A 16,915-nucleotide genomic window follows, 5' to 3' on the forward strand; every position below is an offset into this window, starting at 1 on the left:
AGGGACTTCTGGTTGTTTTAAAGGGTTAAATAAATTCAAATACATGCCCGGACGAAATCAAACTTTTCAATAAAAAGCTGCAGAAAACCCAATAATTCCAGTTGTAATCGAAGTGCAGATGGGATTTGATCAGAGTGGACGTCAGTTGTACTAAGTACAACTACTTTGTTATCGTTGTGTTTGTCTGTGAGAGACAATATTGGGACATTATGAGCCATCAAGCAGGTGTCGTGTTTCTGAGCCGCTGTAGCAAAGGAAATGGATCTGAGTGTGCGGACAGAAAAGCTCCGACCTGCCAAACAAACCAGAGGGTGGGATTGATGACGTTGAGGCACAAAGCTGAACTTGCTTATCATTTTATGCTTATCAGGTAAAACATGCTAATCCTAATAAAGTCCTTTTCTCTAGATTGATCAGAGCACCGGCACCAGCCTGAGCCTCCACGTGTTCACCGTGTGCCTCCACCTAAAACCCTGTAAGTCCAGAATGACTGGAACCTGCAACAGAATGGTGCATTCAGGTGCTGGAAAAACTATCTACCTGGCCTGATGTTGGCTCGTGAAGGCGCTCAGTGTTGCTTATACCCATATAACTTTGAATTTAAAAATGACATTAACTTGAATTCCCCCTGCACCAAATAAGTTGAGAAACCAAGCACACACAGACACACACACACACAGAGTGTACATGCACATGCCCATTTATTTCAGTGATAATTCAAGTCTGTGTGCAGCCATCGGAGCCTTACATGGAGCGATGTCAGGTGGATCTCTCCTCACGTTAAACACTTGAGGGGTCGTCGGTTTGAACGCTGCCTCCTTCCATCTCCTGTTGCACATTTGCATCTACGACAAACGAGCAGGAGCCGAGCTCGTAAACGCAAATGCGCCCCTGGCCGACGGAGAAGCGTGAATGGCGGCGAGAGTAACGAGGCGTCAGGGAGGGAGACTAACAGCGAGCCCACTCACACTACAGCCGTGTGCAGGCTGGAACACTGCGGTGAGCAAACAAGATCAGATGATTCCAAACAAACTATAGTAAACAGATGAGTGTCTAAGTCTGGGACATGAGTCGCTTCAGATCAGGTAGCGTGGGCAGAGAGGTTGCTTCATTCTCTCCCAATCTGGAACAAACAAATCAAAACTCGTCGCTGACAGTTATCGCCAAGTTAACTCTCCTCCTGCTGGGTCTGGTTTCATTGCACCTCAGTGGATCGTTGCCGTCGCTTCGGTCTTTAAGCCAAATTGACTCCTTGACACAATAAATCATCGCTCGGGTTTTAGCGGGACGCAGTAAGCGACTCTCGCGGCTTTCAGGGCCGAGCCTTCAGGCCGGATGTCAGGTGGGGGGGGGAGAGATCCATTACGTTTGAGAGGCGCGCTGACGGACATTCAATCACGTGTTGTCAAAACACACCTGTCAGGCGGCGGAGGAGGAGGACACGGGTTGGCCCGGACAAGCGTGCGACCTTGAGAGGTGTGGAGATAAAAACACAGTGAGGCAGCGAACACAGCAGGTTTAGCGTCTGTGAGGAGGCGAGAGCCGGGATCTGAGCTATTATTACGATCCAGAAGGAGAAAGGCAATCGACTCCTCTTCACTGTGTTTAACCTCAAAACAGGGCGCGGAGTTGCATGATGACGTGCGGCAATAAGCGTCGCCACGGTAACAGACTCTGAGCGGGCCTGAGGTGAGCGCGGACTGTGGCAGTGACGTCATCCTGTGCAAAGACAAACCGCTCGGTTGGCACGTTTACAGTGTAGCGTTAGTGTTTAAGGGTGTTAATACTTCAAAGATAAAGCCTAATACTATAAAAGGAGTAGCATTACTTCACTGGGCGTCGACTTTATTTGACTTCACGCATTTTTCCTCTGACGTAGTGAAAAGATGAACTCTGGCTCTGGACGATGAGCGGATGGTTTGGACTTTAGTCAGGACGTGTTTAAAGGAGACCAGCGTCTGTGGCCATCGCTTGGACTGCAGCTTCGACAACTTGGAATGCAAAACAAATAAGAAATACTTTGGGGGTAAATACGTCTGGACGTTTGGCCCTGCAGCTGAAGCGCACACACACATCTCTAACTTCCCCTCAGAGAGCAGAAGCCTCCGATTTACACAATTAATACGTCACCGTAACCACGATTCATTAACTACTAACACTTGTAAACGTAACAAACTCGATTTTCATACAACCAGAGTGGGAAACTAACAGCAGCCCAGTCTAGAGGGGTTGTAGCTTGTGGCTGTTTGGTGTGTTTCTAGGGTTACCAGGCGATATTTGGGGGGGGGGGTTTCTACAAAAAATCGTACCAGTTGGTGAAATCGCTCTTTTGTTCTCTCTGGGTTTTTGCCATCGGCCTCGGTGGCGTCTGGTCCCTAAAGGTTAGTTTCCCGCCCTACTTCTAATTCGTCTTTCAAATCGAGAACGACACAGAAAACAAAACCCCCCCAAAAAAAAAGGAAAATACAGCAAAAGCACCAACACATCTACTCAACGCCATCCATGTGGAGTTAATGCAAATAAATAAAAAAAATGACAGTACCGCTGCATAAACATGAGTACAAAACCTAACAGTCAGTGGATGTACAATTAACACCAGTGAATCCCAGAGGAAGCCGCGTGAAGCCCCTCCCCCCCCTCGGCCCTGCGCGCCTACTCCAGGTCGTCCACGTCCTCCGTTGCGACCGTGCTGGTCTGTTCCGAGGTCACGCCTGCAATCAAACGACACAAAAGGTCACAATCTGGAGAGTCGAGGGTTAAAAGCACACAGTGGTTACTCTGAAGACGCTCCGTAAAGGGATGACGGCCTTAATGTGGACGGGAGTTTCATTTAATGTTACTGACATTTAAATGACAACGATGTGCTGGGGACAAAGAGTACAGTCTGGAAAAATACAGATTCCTAAAGCGTTGGAATCATTTCTCTAAATCATTCCTGCGCCCTGAGTCTTACTTGAAGAGTCGTCGTCATTGACCTTCTTCTTGTCTTTGTCCAGGTAACCGTAGCTCAGCAGCTTGGACATGCTCGCCTGTGGAGCCGTCTTATCGTAAGACCTGCGGTGGACGGAGAGGAAGTTAGACGTCAAACACACCAAAGGTCAGAGACGGAGCGACTGCGTTAAGCTCAGGTTTACTCACATTCTCTTGTATTTGCCGCCTAGGGACAGGTTCTCCAGTTCGTTGGCAGGGCCATCAGGGGACAACTGTGGGTCACCAAAGATACACAGATTCAGGTTTGGGTCCTCAGAAAAACAACGGGTTTAATAACAACCAACAGAGTCATGTGACTGCTGAGCTGCAGCTATGAGCGAGTGAAAACACGGGATGATGAACTGAGATTAAAGCTACAAATGAAACAAAAGAAGCAGGATGAAGATGAAGGTTAGTCATGCAATGCAAAAGGGTTGAAGAAACTGGAAATGGACAAACAAGCGGCACAGCAACAGAGCCGACACCGCTCACACCGGACCGGGTCTCAGATTCACACCGCGTTTCAAATTTCCCCTCCAACTAAACTCAGCGGGCCCCGTCGGTGTGTCGAGCAGTTTCCTTTCTATTCGCCGGTTAGTCATTGGGCGGGAGTGTGTGTGTGTGTTTTGACGCGTATGTACTGTTGGCTGTAGCTGTTGGAAAATGAGCAGCGATGCCGTTTTCATCCTTGAGGTGAGAAGTTAGACGGATGAGCTCATCACAGAAGCTTCAGTCTAGGCTCAGTGAGAGGAAGCAGCTCCAGTTATTAGCAGAAATAAAACTGGATGTTGACGATAAGATAAAGAATGAAGTCTGTGTGAAAGGACTCTCAGCTCTCTGCTCTGTGTCGGCCCGGCACCAACACTCACTTCTCAGGCTCGGCTCGGCTCGGCTCGGGTTCTTAAACCACCGAGTCGGGCTTGGATCCAAAATTCCAGGGCGGGCTCCAACATTGCTTTTTTTTTTTGTGAGTGGTTTCAAAGCGTGGCCCAGCACTTACCTGCCGCGTTCAACCACCGTTACCACAGCACGAGAACAGAGCCAAAGCACAGACACAAACTGAAAACACATGACGTCTACACAGCCCCTACATGTGACGATGGATCAAACTCAGGTGAAATTAAAGGTGATGATTAAATAAAAAAATGTTTGGATGGAAGACACAGACGTGGTGCCGTGTTTGCTGTATCCAAATTTAATCTATTCACCTTCTCTTTACCATGGGAAACTCTATCAGTCTCTCTTTCCCAGGACGAACCGTTATCAGTGCCAAACGGTGCGGCCAGAGGCTGCCTGGCCATCGTCTGGCCGTCGGGAGAGGACGCATTGCTGCTGCTGTGAAAGCACAAAACCACTGTGACACACACCACCACAAGTAACCACCGGCCCGCCTCACACACGCCGGAAACGTCTGGCTGCAGGTCAGGTCAGTCTCAATGTAAAACACTGATGATGTCAGAAGAAGACGGCTCTGTTAACGGTCCATGTTAGCTACAGGATGACTCGGGCGTCTCTGTGTTCTGTTATTGTGTTTCCACCCTGACATCACCTCAACATGCTTAAATGCCTCATTATGCAGATCAGAACTGGGTTGTTACCTCTTGGATCCGTCTTCTCCAAAGAAGCTGGAGGGGCTGTAGGATGGCTTAGGTTTATCTTCAGCATCCACATCATGGCTCAACAGCCCTGCATGGGGAGAGAACGTTTAAAATAAAACACACACACATCTACTCATAAAGAGGGGAGAGAAAAGCATCAAATCAAACTCATTTACTTAAATCAGGAGGAAATCTGCAGTCAAATTAAGCTTGAACCTTTATGTCCGCCCTGTTTGGCGAGTTTGACGTAGTCCGAGTCCGTGGCAAAGATCCCGACTCTGCGTCCGCTGATCCTCTCCACCGGAGCGCTTTCGTCCACGCTCTGGGACAGACCGGGGATCTGAGAGGTCGGCCCGGTCACACCAGTGGGCGCTGCGCCGGTCTTTATGCCTGCCACGACAAACACACAGTCACCATCAGCAAGCAAAGGAGCTCTTCTTCTTCTTCTTCCCAACATGGAATGCCTCAGCACAGAGCCTGACTAAGCCCTTTCCACGAGATGCTATAAAAATCCCATTCAGGCAACAGCAGCAGCAGCAGAGCGTTATGAAGGGCTGAAGTGTTCCAGTCTCTCTCTCAAGCACTGATATCTGCATGTGGATGTCATAAGATGGCGTTAGTCTCATATTTCAGACAGACAGACTTACCGCCGGGCTTGGTCCTTCGATGGTTGGGAACAACAGCACTCATTTCAGCTTTCAGACTGGTTTCAATCTATCAAGCGACATAGAGAAGAAGATTACAGAGCGATCTGAGGGCGCCAACACATGATGACTTTACAGAAGAGAAGTTTCCCATCAGCATAAAGAAATCAGAAAAGGACTGAAGTCTGTTTTTGTGCCGAAGCCTGATCTCTGCAATCTGCTGTGTGTGTGTGTGTGTGTGTACAAGTCTTTGAGTTGTTGCCAAGGTTCCGAGCCCATATTGCACCAGGAAACGCAAGGATGGGCATAAATGTGTGAAGAGACAAAGTATTTAGAGCTGAATTGTGAAACCATTTCTTGAGCAGTTGCAACTTCTCCTCTATTATCAATATTAATTAGAGATGTGATCGATTGAGCTTAAAGCAGCGAGTCGACAGCGGCGCATTGGGTTGCCAGGTTGGAGGATGATTTCTCCATATGGACTCAGTGTTCCATGACTCGCATTTTTAATCTACAAACACTTCCGCCTTCAGGAAATGTGTAGATAATGACACTTAATTACCCATTAATCAGCGCGTGCCTTCTAGGTGCACGCGCGGACCCAAAAAAAATGCTATTTTAAGCTAACAAACGTTTCGAACATTAAAAAATCAAAGTAGCCCGCTGATAGGATGCGAGGCGTCAAACTGCAAGTGGACTTTAATCGCCTCGTCTTGTCGGCGTCTGTGCTCAAGCGAATCATCAAATATGGAAGAAGATAGAAGCGCTTTTCCATCTTTAACATGCGTCTTCTTAATTAGCCGCGGTGCCGTTAGCTAACAAAGCCTTGGTCATTTTGTTAGCCGCCTAGCTAACCTGCCCCATCAGTTCTCCGCCGCTAACCTTCTTCACGCAGCGACGACGCGACTTTTCAATTAATAAACGTGTTACATGCACATGATAGCCATATTCCTTTCAGGATTTGTTTGATTTGTTGTGCTGGAATAAAAAGTTAAGACGCACCGCTTACTGCTAGCCTCTTCTTATTCTGCTGGGATGGGTGCAAGAACTTCCCGTAGCGCTCCTGCTAATTTCCGGTGTGCGAGCCAAAGATCGTGTATGGTCAAGAGGAGTCACCCAAGATTCAACCATGAGAAACATCACAATCAGCTTTAGAAAGGAATTTTACGTCAAACCGTTTACGTTATAAACAGTCAATTTCATTTTCAAATGTAATGCTAAATTACCAATAAAGACAGGGAATATTGGGATACATGTGGTTGTTTGTGAAATTTACTGAATAATACAAATTTATTAAGAATACATTTTAATACCTATTTTAAAAGTGCGTAATAACATCTTGACCTCAATCAAATACCATTCTTCTTTGCATGAAGGTTCCAGATACAGGATAGATAGATAGATAGATAGATAGATAGATAGATAGATAGATAGATAGATAGATAGATAGATAGATAGATAGATAGATAGATAGATAGATAGATAGATAGATAGATAGATAGATAGATAGATAGATAGATAGATGGATAGCAAGTGAATAATGACATGATCCTGATCCTGGGGCAGAAACTTTTATTCTCAATCTAGCAATACATTAATGTCTGATCTATTCTGAATAACAAAAAAAATGTAAGACTTTTTCGCTTTAGTGGTTTAATAATTAGGCCTTACATTGACAATTTGATCTGTAAGGTGGTCATTGAGTCTAAAATATAAATCCAAGCCCTTTATAAAGTCTTTCATCATTCACGAACAGGTCTGTTCTAGACTAGAGCTGATGGGGTGAGCTACTATAAACTAAAGGAAAAATCAGTTAAACAGTGTTCATCAGAACAAACATCTTTATTAGGTTAACAGATTTAGAATGTATTTAATGGAGAGAATGAGAGAAGAGAGTTGGTTATATTAATTAGTTATATTAGCGAGAATATATTGATTGGTATCTTTGAAGCTCTAAAATAGCTCTCAGAACTGGTTCATTTGATGCATTTTTGGAATGAAGGCTGCAGCTTGTACATAAGAACAGCAGCCTAATCAGTGCATGCAGATACGTCCTAAAGTGGCTTATTTGAAAGGAGCACATACATGATGGACATCAAATGGGCTCTGTGATGATTTTAGATGAGCTCTTCTTCTGCTGCTGGGTGATGGGGGTCCTTGCTGCAGTCAGGACAGATGATGTCATCTCTGCATGTCAGGAAGCCGCGGCCCACCAGAGACACGGTGCACTTTTTGCAGTTGAAGCAGTTGTTGTGCCACTGGCGCTGCTTGAACGCAATGTACTTGCTGCCTCCAAGACCTGAGACAAAGGCCCCACAGAAGAGCCAATGAGGAAATATACAAGGGGAACAAAGCAGGCGGCATCTTAACGGTCTCCTGATGTCTGAAATGTAATTATCCTGTAACCCATGTAATTGGATACACAGGATTCATGTTGAAGCATATGATCAGGCCATGCTTGTGTTTAAGCTGTCATTTAAAGTCTTTTTTTTACTCCTGTCGGCTCCTCCCAAATCACTTTACTGTCTCTGAAGCAGGTAGTGTGATTCTGTGAGGACCCTCCCCCTATATAAGTTTAAAGACTATCATTTGCAAAAGCAGTTAGAGGGTTAGAACTTTACCGCTGATCGGAGAGGTGCAGTAGGAACACTTCTTGGCAAACAGGTTGCAGAAGCAGGCAAGGCAGTAGGCAAAGTCATCCCTGGAGGTGAACCGCTGGCCGGCCAGCTGCTGCTTGCACCCGGTGCAAACGAAGCAGTCCTTGTGCCAGGGCTGGTCATGGTAGTTCACTCCTCTGGTGGTGATTGGCTGAGAGATATGAGGCAAAACACATACACCGATGCAACTCTACATTTGGACGACGTGACTATATAGTCCAATATCTCCATCTTAAGCTGCATGTTTGGTTATTTGACTTGGAATTCAATTTACTAGACTGTCCTCATCAACCACATGACCCACTTTATTAGGTTAGAGATCCTGATGTTTCTAATGTACAGAACTTGCTCTCTCTCTCATACAGAGAAGTATTTCAGTACATCATCTTGTCTCCAATTTGACCCGAGGTGGTGGAAGAAGCACATAAAGATAAGCAAAAGCAATTCAGGCAAAGATTTACGATTGACTCTGAAATGAAATCATCCATCAGAGCCTCTTTACATCTTTACATGGCCCAGGGTGAATGTAAATGTTGCTCTGTGTTGCTGCTGCTGCGGTTGTTCACCTTGTTGCACTGGACACACTGCAGAGCAAAGAGATTCTCGTAGCACGACATGCAGTAGTTTTTGGCATCTTTCTGCACGAAGTTCCTGGTGCCAATGGGCTGCTGGCAACTGTTGCAGGTGAAGCAGTTCTCGTGCCAACTGTTGCCCTTGTGCTCCATCTTTTTGGAGCCTTTGCGGCGGGTGGAGGAGAGAGAGAGAGAGAGAGAGAGAGAGAGGGAGGAGAGGGAGAGACAGACAACAGTCATTTGTCATTATTCTGAAAGCTGCCGACATCACCCGGCTTGTCTTTCACTCCCTACCTGGCATGATGGGCTTGGTGCAGGCGTGGCACTTGGAGGAGTACTCGTCGCAGTAGCACTCGGTGCACATCAGGACGTCATCCTTGGCGGTGAAGGGCCAGTCCACCAGAGATTTGCTGCATTTGGTGCAGAGGAAGCAGTCGCTGTGCCAGTGGCGCTCCTTGTAAGACAGATCCTGAGGAGAAGCAAAGAGGAGAATGGTGCCCAGCGAGTTCAAATGAAATCAGTCTAAAAGGTTGTTACCAAAAATAGGTTGAGATATGACATCAGCAGTGACATTTTCCCTGGACCAACACATTTCCTTACCTTGCTGGTGCAGCTGATGGACTTCTGGCAAACCTCACAGGTGTGGGAGAAGAGCTCCTCGTAGCACTTAATGCAGTGTGGGTTCTCTTCCCGCAGGATGAACTTCTGCCCAAACAGCGACTCCTTACACTGCATGCAGTCGTATTTTTCTCCCATGGTTGCTCAAAGCTTCCCTGTATATGGGAGGATATGAACAGATTCATTCTAGATATTGGTGTGTGTGAGAGCGGAGACACCATGCTAGGATTGCGGTGTTTGGGAGTCTTGCACTACATCACCTGATGATACTTGGAATCACATGTTTTAAATCAGTTACATCAGGGTTTTACAACTGAATCCTGCCTCTTTTTCTAGGAACTTAACTGAGAGCCACATCCAACAAATTAAGGGAAGGAATTTTAGAGTAAATTCCTTTGACTTTGTTATTCAGCATGGTGTGACCTTTCTAAACAGTTCATCCACTTAGAAAGGATTCAACGTGAATAAAGAAAATGAGCATCCTGCTGGATTGGCCAGAATAAAGTGAAAGAAGAAGAACAAGAAGAAGATGGAGACAGAAGACAGTAGAAATGAAGGAAGAAAAGACAAACATCGGCCTGTTAGAGCACCAATAAACCTTCTGTCCATTACACCCATGTCATCTCTCTTATATGACAATCAATCCTATTCTAAAACAAAATACATGATTTTACTTAAACACCCCAGATTCTCCCCTGAGAACACAGCAGAATTAAAATAGAGATAACAGCAGAAATTCAAAGAGGAACGCCCAAATGAAACAGATCTACCTGTGCAGGTTGCAGGCTGAGGTTGCAGGTTCAGTCGCCTCCTCGCAGATTGAAATCAGTGGTGTCCGTCCGGCGCTTTAGACAGTATATATATGCAACGCCTGATTAAGTTGGAGCAGAATGTGACCAGCGAAGGGGCAGGACAGTGGTGTGACAGAAGTGGGCCGGTCGGTTATATTCAGACGGCTTTTAGATGTCACACAGAATCATATGATGTCATACAGAGGGTTTGTGACAGATTTGAAAAGGATGAAAACTGAATAATTGAAGATAAATACTTTTCCATGAATTTGGTGTTTATATTGTGTGACAAACACGTGGATCTTACACACTTCTTAATCTGGTTCTGGCAGCCCGGGGAGGGGGATTTCTTATAGCTGGTAAACAGAGAACAGGAAGGTTCAATCAGCTGGAGATATAACCACAGAGATTAAAATTGAATGAGTGGAATAAAGCTTCAGACAGAACCTGATAGCCACTGGTTTGTTATTAAATATGTAAACATTCTTCTTGGCACGTGGCGTCAAACATGAATATGTTAAACAAATCTATGGTGACTAACAGTACACAATAACATTACATCATAATTAATCTTGTGTGACAGTGGGACGTCAGAGTGCTGAATATGGATAAAATGGTTGAATGAAATATTTGTTTATTCTTCATAGTTGCCCACAGCGGATCAAATTATCTAATTTTCTCAGTGAATTGATGTGCTTTTGCTTCTGTTTATGGCTTTGAATTATAGAACCATTGTGACAACGATAAAAAAATTTACAATAATAAGGCAGGAATTCAAGCCGAGGGCCCGAATATGACAAACAAGGCTCCAGTCTGTTTATTTACCCCATATGAAAGCTCCTAAATGACATAATTGAATTGTAGGTTCCCTTGTGATGCATAAACAATAACGATAACAAAGCCACTTTGGTCATCTGTTTATGCAGCTGATCGACAATCACATCACAGCAGAGATTTGCATAACATCTGCATAATGCATAATCAATGTGGTTTTCTTTCTGTGTCCATGAACGTCTCAGCCACATGTCAGTCCTCTCCACTGTGAATCGACCTGACGTGTGGGCCTAAAGTCACACATGTGCTGTTCCCACCATTGCCACCATTTATCCGGGCTAATGGTGTAAGCTTTGAACAGTGTGACTTGGCAGAAATCTGACAGATTGAGAAACCACTGACGCACACAAAACTCCACCACTCTCCTTTCAATTCTTAATGTAACACACAGTATTTCTACAGATCTTAACACAAATCAAACACTTAATGTGTCGTGTGGAGAAGTCTGTAAACTCCCTCAGCCTATTTGGTCGACCAATTTGATTAAACCAGACGGGAGGAAATGTCCTCCGCTGGCTTAATCAAGTCAGTGAGCGCTGTGCTTACAGTCAACAACCACAGACTCCTGAAAGAACCGGCCAAGGATTTGTTAATTAAGATAAAAAGCTCTTATGTCGGGATACACTCCATAAATCCAATATGAATTTGAAGTGTTCTCATAGGGACATTTCAAAAAGATTCACCACATCTGGGCTCGATCCCTGCAATAGCTACACTGTGTACTTTCACTTTTAGGTCTGGAATCGCAGTTAAATGTGTTTACTTCTTGACTTTTATGGAACTAGCACAGCTCCTTAATAGTATTCATTAGTACAGACATTTAATTGGCAGTTAGTACAAAACGTTCTCAGTCACTGGTATTAGAGTGACTGAGTTTTCGTAGTAGAGTTTTCGTCTGCCTTCCTGGAACGCTCATAGGCAGGAGGAGGAGATCATGTGGTAGGAGGATCTGGGTTATTGAACACGCTCCTCTGATCAGATGTCACATTAGATTAGATTGCATTTGCTTCGTTATAAAATTTGATTATATTATATTTTGCGGCCAGTCAACAAGGACTCTTTCTAAAGCCCTAATATGGTGGAATGTCAAAACACGTTGAAAAGAATTTCAGTATGACGCCGAGGTCACATTCCATTACGTTTCCCAGGTATCACAATGGATTTTCTGATTTGTTTTCCATGATTTTGCTTGTCTTCATTCATATTTCATCCAGTATGATTAAATTTGCTGCAGTTTGGAAGATTCACTAGATTGTATTGCTTTCGGAAGTTGGGATCGCATTAGGAATTATAATGGAAAAATCAATGTGTCCTGTTTTCAATTATTACATTATGCTGATAAAGACATGTTAATGTTTGATCCCCTTATTCAGAATCATCTGTTGACAGAAAAAATCTTGGCTGCAATTCATGTGAGAGTTATTGACATTAGATTGATGAATGAATCATGTGAAAATGCTCAGACGTCGGCTCTGATGACGCCTGTTCTCTTTAAATGGATTAAATAAAGAAATTAATCTTTCATCACTGCTGCTGTATCTCTGTTGTATGCCAGCACTTTTCTTGTCGCAGCTGTATGAGATCTGAAAGAACGTTGTTTGTAAAATGACAGTTGACCCTCTGTAGATTAGGCCTAACCAGCCTAACCCAGTTTCCCCAGCTAAATCGGGTCTTGAAGGCCCAAACCAGAACAAAGCAGGTGTTGTGGTATGTCCTGATTCTCCCTGTAGCCTCAAAGTCTACCAGGACCAGGAGGAGCCAGACGATGTGATTTACAGTGACTTTCTCTCAAGCAAACACAATTTCAACGAGGAGAATGCAGAAGTCATTTGATAGAATTATGAAACAATTGGGAAAATATTTCACATATCCACGCGAAATGAGTAAAACAACTGGAGGAGCCGTAAAATCAACCAAATAAATAAGTTTTGTGACTTCACGGTGAGGAATTTATTTTGACAAACGGTGACCGGAAATGTAATTGCTTATTTCGGGCGCATGGTTTTATTTTGAAAGATATAGTCAGAAGTGTTCCAGATCAGCGAGTCTACCTTGAAGAAAATTAATTTGACGTCTGTACCCGGAAAAAATAGTTAACAATGGGTTTGCGTTTCAACAAGGAAGTGGACATGTTATTATTCTCAAATAAGAATTATATAACAACAATATAAAAACATGAACAAAATCGGAAGCACGAAGGAAAACTAAACTGAAAGACATGGAGGAGAACGGAGGGAACCCGGACTGGATGTCTCATCTGCCGGAGAAGCTGCTGGATGTTCCGCTGTGGAACTTAGCCATTCCTGGTAAAACTTGATTTAAAATGGTTTCACCGTGTCGGAACCGAATCATTTACACAATTACTCAGTTGTTTACGTTCATCGTTCAATGTGTTTTACTGTTTTTCAATAAGAATTACTGCAACTTTGTTTCGGTTTCAACGACCATTGTTATTTTCAAAATCATGCTAATCTTCTAATTTCGCGTACATAACGACTGTATAATACATGTGTTTAATATTTATACTGTATATATGTATTAGCAAGTCCTGGTCCAATATTAATGTTTGACTAAAAACATGATGAATCAGCTGACTGAGCTCATTTAGTGACGTCCATGTGTCTGTCCCTCACCCTGCTGCAGGAAGTCATGACAGCATGTCTTTCTGCCTGGACGAATCCTCTCCTGTGCTGCATTCGGAGCCCACCTTCATCAAAGTGTTGGACAGGCTGTTTCCCTGCTGCACACGGCCCTGCGTGTACCGCTGGGCCACCACACAGGTAAAGACACACACACACACACACACACTCAGGAGATGTGTCCTTTCGTGGACTGAACATGTGTGTGTGTGTGTGTGTGTGTGTGTGTGTGTGTGTGTGTAGCAGTGTGTCCTCAGTGATCAGTGCAATCTCGGTGTTCGTTACTTGGACCTGAGGATTGCCCTGAAGCCAGGCGTAGACCGCAGACTCTTCTTTGCTCACGGCATCTACACTCTAATGACCGTCAAGGTATCGCCATGAAAATACTCCCATCCGGAAATCCAGAAATACTGTTGTCATGGGAACTCAGTACAGCCAATTGCAGGCCTGGATAACATTTAATTAAGAAAAATAATAGACATAACTGTGTGTGTGTGTGTGGGCAGGAAGCTCTGATTCAACTGGCTGTATGGTTGGAGGATCATCCTAAAGAGGTGGTAATCGTTTCCTGCTCACATTTCGACTCGCTGACAGACAGAGATCACAGTGAGCTTGTGGATTACATCATCACCCTGTTTGGAAAGAAACTCTGCTCTCCACAGGTAAACAGATGGAGTGTGTGTGTGTGAGAGAGAGAGAGAGAGAGAAAGCGAGAGAGAGAGAGAGAGAGAGAGAGAGGGGGCGGGGGGGGTCTTCTTTCTTGAATGAAATGTGTTTGCATGTGTGTGCAGGACTCTCCCACCCTTCGTTCCTGTTGGTCCAAAGGTCAGCAGGTCATTGCGTCCTATGATAAGGATCAGGTGGTGTCGCAGCACCCACAGCTCTGGTCAGGCATACCCTACTGGTAAACACACATCACACACACTTTCCTTCAGACCAGAATAATTCATGTTAGCAGATGTTTGGCTGATGTCACAGTTGGTGTTTCTCTGTCTCCAGGTACGCCGACAGCACAGACCCCAGGAAGGTGATCTCTTACCTGGAGGAACAGAAGAGCGGAGGGAGGCCAGGTTGGTTGACTTCCATCACTCTTCTCCAGCTGGTCATCTTGTCCCTGTCATGCTTTTATACCGCATTTCTCTCTCCCCCAGCTGGATTTTTCGTCAGCGGTCTGAATCTGACGGAAGACGTCCGCTACGTCCTCCACCATCCCTTCCAGAACATGAGGAAGATGACAACGGCGGCTCTGTCATTGCTGCTGGGCTGGGCGAGCGAGCAGCAGCCGGGTCCGGAGGTGGGCGGGGTCAACATCATCTGCTGTGACTTTGTGGCCGCCAGTCAGTTCTGCTCACTTGTGATTGGCCTAAACTATAAACTCCTGTTGGCAGGCAGGGCGCAGTAGAGCTTTGGTTGGCCCGGCGTCCTTTCTGCTACCTGTGGCATCTGTCTCTCTCGTATGCTGTTGGCTGTTACCATAGCAACTGGTCTGTAAGGGATGGAGCTAGATTGACCTTCAGTTCAGAGAAAGACTTCCTGTAAATAAGATGCATATATATGATGTATATTGTTTATTTTTGTATTCTTATCTAGTCGTCTTTCTTTACTTTACGCCAATTTATACTTTTCTACTGACGGGTTTACTCATGGATGAATTTATTAATAAAAACTATACTTTTTTCAATGTATCAGATCTTTTCTATACAGTATATAGTTACACATAGTTAGGCTGTGGTGTTGTGAGCCAGAAGACTCTAAATCCTGCCTTGCACAAGGGCCCTGCGGTGCTAGTTTTAAATGGAGGGCAACCTGGACTCGATCAATAAAAACTGCTCACCAGGAGCTTAAGTTTTCCACACAGGTTTATTCAGTAAGATGCAACATTTCAGACTGTTGTCCCAATAAGGATGAAAACAGATTATCATCTGTAAGAGTTAATACAAGTCTTACTGCATTTGGCTCTGCAAGTACACAGGAATGTCATTCACTCGACTTTAGGCAGAAAATGATGAATAACGCTGAAGTTTGACTCCAGTGATCACCTCCCCTCTCATGGAAATGCCAGTAGCCTAGCTGCAGTGCATTTTCAATACAAATGTACTGGAATAAAAAATAATAATAATAAAAAAGTAATGCTTCTTAACAGTGCATAGACAAACACATGGCTGAATCCTTTCCAGAAGTCTGTACAAAAGTGTAATTGGTTTGCTTTCCAGGTTCACATACTGTATACCAGGTGGACACTGATCTGCTGTTGTGAGACAGTTGCGGCACTCTGAGAACATTCACATCACGTAGGAAAGAAAGGCTGATTTGTGATCAATAAATATCCATTTGTACTGCTAACAACATGTTGCCTCTGACAGTAGCACACTGAAAAGGCTTTGACTCAAGTTTGTTGGTCACAGGTGATGTTGCTGCAAAAGGAAAGACGCTAAACAACCATTTCATATACAAATACTCGTTGATGCTGATGATGAACGCACCACTTTGAGGACGATTGTCGGGGAACAACAGCCCAAAGTCCAGAATTTGCTTTCATGTTAACCTGACATAACAATTTCACATCAAGTTTCCTCTCCAGCACACACAGTTATTAAAGTTAAAGAGGTAAGAGATGAGAAACTGTTCTTGACTCATTGTTAACAGTAAGTTAATGGTGTTAGAGTTGCAGCCATACTATGAAAAATTTGACAATTACATAATTTTTTATATTCAAACAAGACATCTTACTGCACATCACAATTTTCTCAAAGTCTGTCCTGATAAATTTCCTAATCTCACAAACTTCCCAGCCAATCTGCAGTACACCATACTTCCTCTATCAGTATTGATGCAATACAGCTCATGGCCACCTGTGGCAGCACTGAGCACACTGCTGCTGTGTAAAAATCCGGTTTATTGGTAATTGGTTTTAGGTTTTACATGTGTTAAACGTATTATCATGATTTTACCCAAAAAACAAAGCAAAGTCACAAAAAACTCAGAGAAAGGAACCCGTCTGCTTGAGCTATTCTTTGGATCTCCAAAATGGCTGCCAGAGGGTGTGTTACATCACCTGAGCACAAGAGACTACTTAGGTTTGACAACTTGGATAATTCTGTATAGCACCATATAGGAGGGACTATCAAACATAAAGTAATTATTCATTAGAAAATAATTCTATTTACAAAGCACCATATGGTTAAATGTGAGTGTTTGTGTGTGTGTGTCCATGCAACAACAAGACGGCATGTTTCTTGAGGCTGTCCCAGTGTGTGTGTGTGTGTGTGTGTGTGTGTGTGTGTGTGTGAGTCTATCTTTTGAAGTGGCTGGCATAGGTGTTTTCGATGCACAGCACGATGAAGGAGCTGGAGCAGCTGCTGGAGCTCTGCTGGAGGAGGCCGCCGCTGTGTAGAGGCGACGCCATGCCGGTCAGTGCTCGCTCGCCCACGCGCCACGTCTCACAGTAGCTGTCGACCTGACGATGCCCTTCGCCGGTTGAACCGTGCCAAACGTTCTTCTCTGGCCTGAGATAACAGAGGACAGATTCTTAGACACCAAATCAGCACGGCGGCATGAGAATTGTTATCCCGTTTAGGGATGAAAGTTCCGG

The 16,915-nt window shown here is 44.4% G+C and overlaps 4 protein-coding genes across 10 annotated transcripts in view; 1 reads left to right on the forward strand and 3 right to left on the reverse strand.

Moving 5' to 3' along the window:
• Positions 1-684: 684 nt before the first annotated feature.
• On the reverse strand, positions 685-6,303 carry cunh7orf57 (chromosome unknown C7orf57 homolog). Of its 2 annotated transcripts, none has more exons than XM_076155235.1 (8): positions 6,222-6,303; positions 5,216-5,282; positions 4,785-4,958; positions 4,569-4,656; positions 4,179-4,305; positions 3,139-3,203; positions 2,954-3,054; positions 685-2,711 (listed from the first exon to the last, which is right to left on the reverse strand). In XM_076155235.1, the coding sequence occupies exons 2-8, from the start codon at positions 5,256-5,258 to the stop codon at positions 2,653-2,655; spliced, it is 657 nt and encodes a 218-aa protein (XP_076011350.1). In that variant the 5' UTR covers positions 5,259-5,282; positions 6,222-6,303; the 3' UTR covers positions 685-2,652. The 2 variants fall into 2 exon arrangements, with proteins under 2 accessions (XP_076011350.1, XP_076011351.1); XM_076155236.1 differs by having other exon boundaries at positions 6,215-6,279.
• Positions 6,304-7,329: 1,026 nt separating this feature from the next.
• Positions 7,330-9,197, reverse strand: LOC143004384 (four and a half LIM domains protein 2-like). Its single transcript, XM_076155213.1, has 5 exons — positions 9,042-9,197; positions 8,736-8,910; positions 8,436-8,605; positions 7,834-8,020; positions 7,330-7,511 (listed from the first exon to the last, which is right to left on the reverse strand). Exons 1-5 carry the CDS (start codon positions 9,195-9,197, stop codon positions 7,330-7,332), a joined length of 870 nt encoding a protein of 289 aa, XP_076011328.1.
• Positions 9,198-12,703: 3,506 nt separating this feature from the next.
• Positions 12,704-14,999, forward strand: LOC143004390 (PI-PLC X domain-containing protein 1). Of its 2 annotated transcripts, none has more exons than XM_076155228.1 (7): positions 12,704-12,990; positions 13,328-13,464; positions 13,567-13,692; positions 13,830-13,985; positions 14,115-14,227; positions 14,323-14,393; positions 14,475-14,999. In XM_076155228.1, exons 1-7 carry the CDS (start codon positions 12,903-12,905, stop codon positions 14,723-14,725), a joined length of 942 nt encoding a protein of 313 aa, XP_076011343.1. In that variant the 5' UTR covers positions 12,704-12,902; the 3' UTR covers positions 14,726-14,999. The 2 variants fall into 2 exon arrangements, with proteins under 2 accessions (XP_076011343.1, XP_076011344.1); XM_076155229.1 differs by having other exon boundaries at positions 13,570-13,692.
• A 551-nt stretch (positions 15,000-15,550) lies between these two features.
• Positions 15,551-16,915, reverse strand: part of col18a1b (collagen type XVIII alpha 1 chain b) — a 30,116-nt gene continuing 28,751 nt past the window's right edge. For all 5 annotated transcript variants that reach the window (XM_076155222.1, XM_076155225.1, XM_076155226.1 and 2 more), the window contains one exon: positions 15,551-16,829. In XM_076155222.1, coding sequence (XP_076011337.1) covers positions 16,616-16,829 — 214 coding nt within the window. In that variant the 3' untranslated portion in view covers positions 15,551-16,615. The remainder of the gene's footprint in view (positions 16,830-16,915) is intronic.

Source organism: Genypterus blacodes, unplaced genomic scaffold (genome assembly GCF_046128005.1).
Source record: "Genypterus blacodes isolate CSIRO-AG114 ecotype Tasmania unplaced genomic scaffold, CSIRO-AGI_Gbla_v1 ptg000066l_1, whole genome shotgun sequence".
Classification (NCBI taxonomy): domain Eukaryota; kingdom Metazoa; phylum Chordata; class Actinopteri; order Ophidiiformes; family Ophidiidae; genus Genypterus; species Genypterus blacodes.

Bases quoted from the DNA above. Each gene is read 5' to 3' on its own strand.
- cunh7orf57 (XM_076155235.1), bottom strand. From the start codon at position 5,258: ATGAGTGCTGTTGTTCCCAACCATCGAAGGACCAAGCCCGGCG. The intron at 4,959-5,215 runs GTAAGTCTGTCT...TTGTCGTGGCAG, and splicing joins TCGAAGGACCAAGCCCGGCG to GCATAAAGACCGGCGCAGCG. The intron at 4,306-4,568 runs GTAACAACCCAG...GTGCTTTCACAG, and splicing joins GGAGAAGACGGATCCAAGAG to CAGCAGCAATGCGTCCTCTC.
- LOC143004384 (XM_076155213.1), bottom strand. From the start codon at position 9,197: ATGGGAGAAAAATACGACTGCATGCAGTGTAAGGAGTCGCTGTTTGGG. The intron at 8,021-8,435 runs GTGAACAACCGC...CATATCTCTCAG, and splicing joins AGTGTGTCCAGTGCAACAAG to CCAATCACCACCAGAGGAGT. The intron at 7,512-7,833 runs GTAAAGTTCTAA...CCTTTGTCTCAG, and splicing joins CTGCACCTCTCCGATCAGCG to GTCTTGGAGGCAGCAAGTAC.
- LOC143004390 (XM_076155228.1), top strand. From the start codon at position 12,903: ATGGAGGAGAACGGAGGGAACCCGGACTGGATGTCTCATCTGCCGGAG. The intron at 13,465-13,566 runs GTAAAGACACAC...GTGTGTGTGTAG, and splicing joins ACCGCTGGGCCACCACACAG to CAGTGTGTCCTCAGTGATCA. The intron at 14,228-14,322 runs GTAAACACACAT...CTCTGTCTCCAG, and splicing joins TGGTCAGGCATACCCTACTG to GTACGCCGACAGCACAGACC.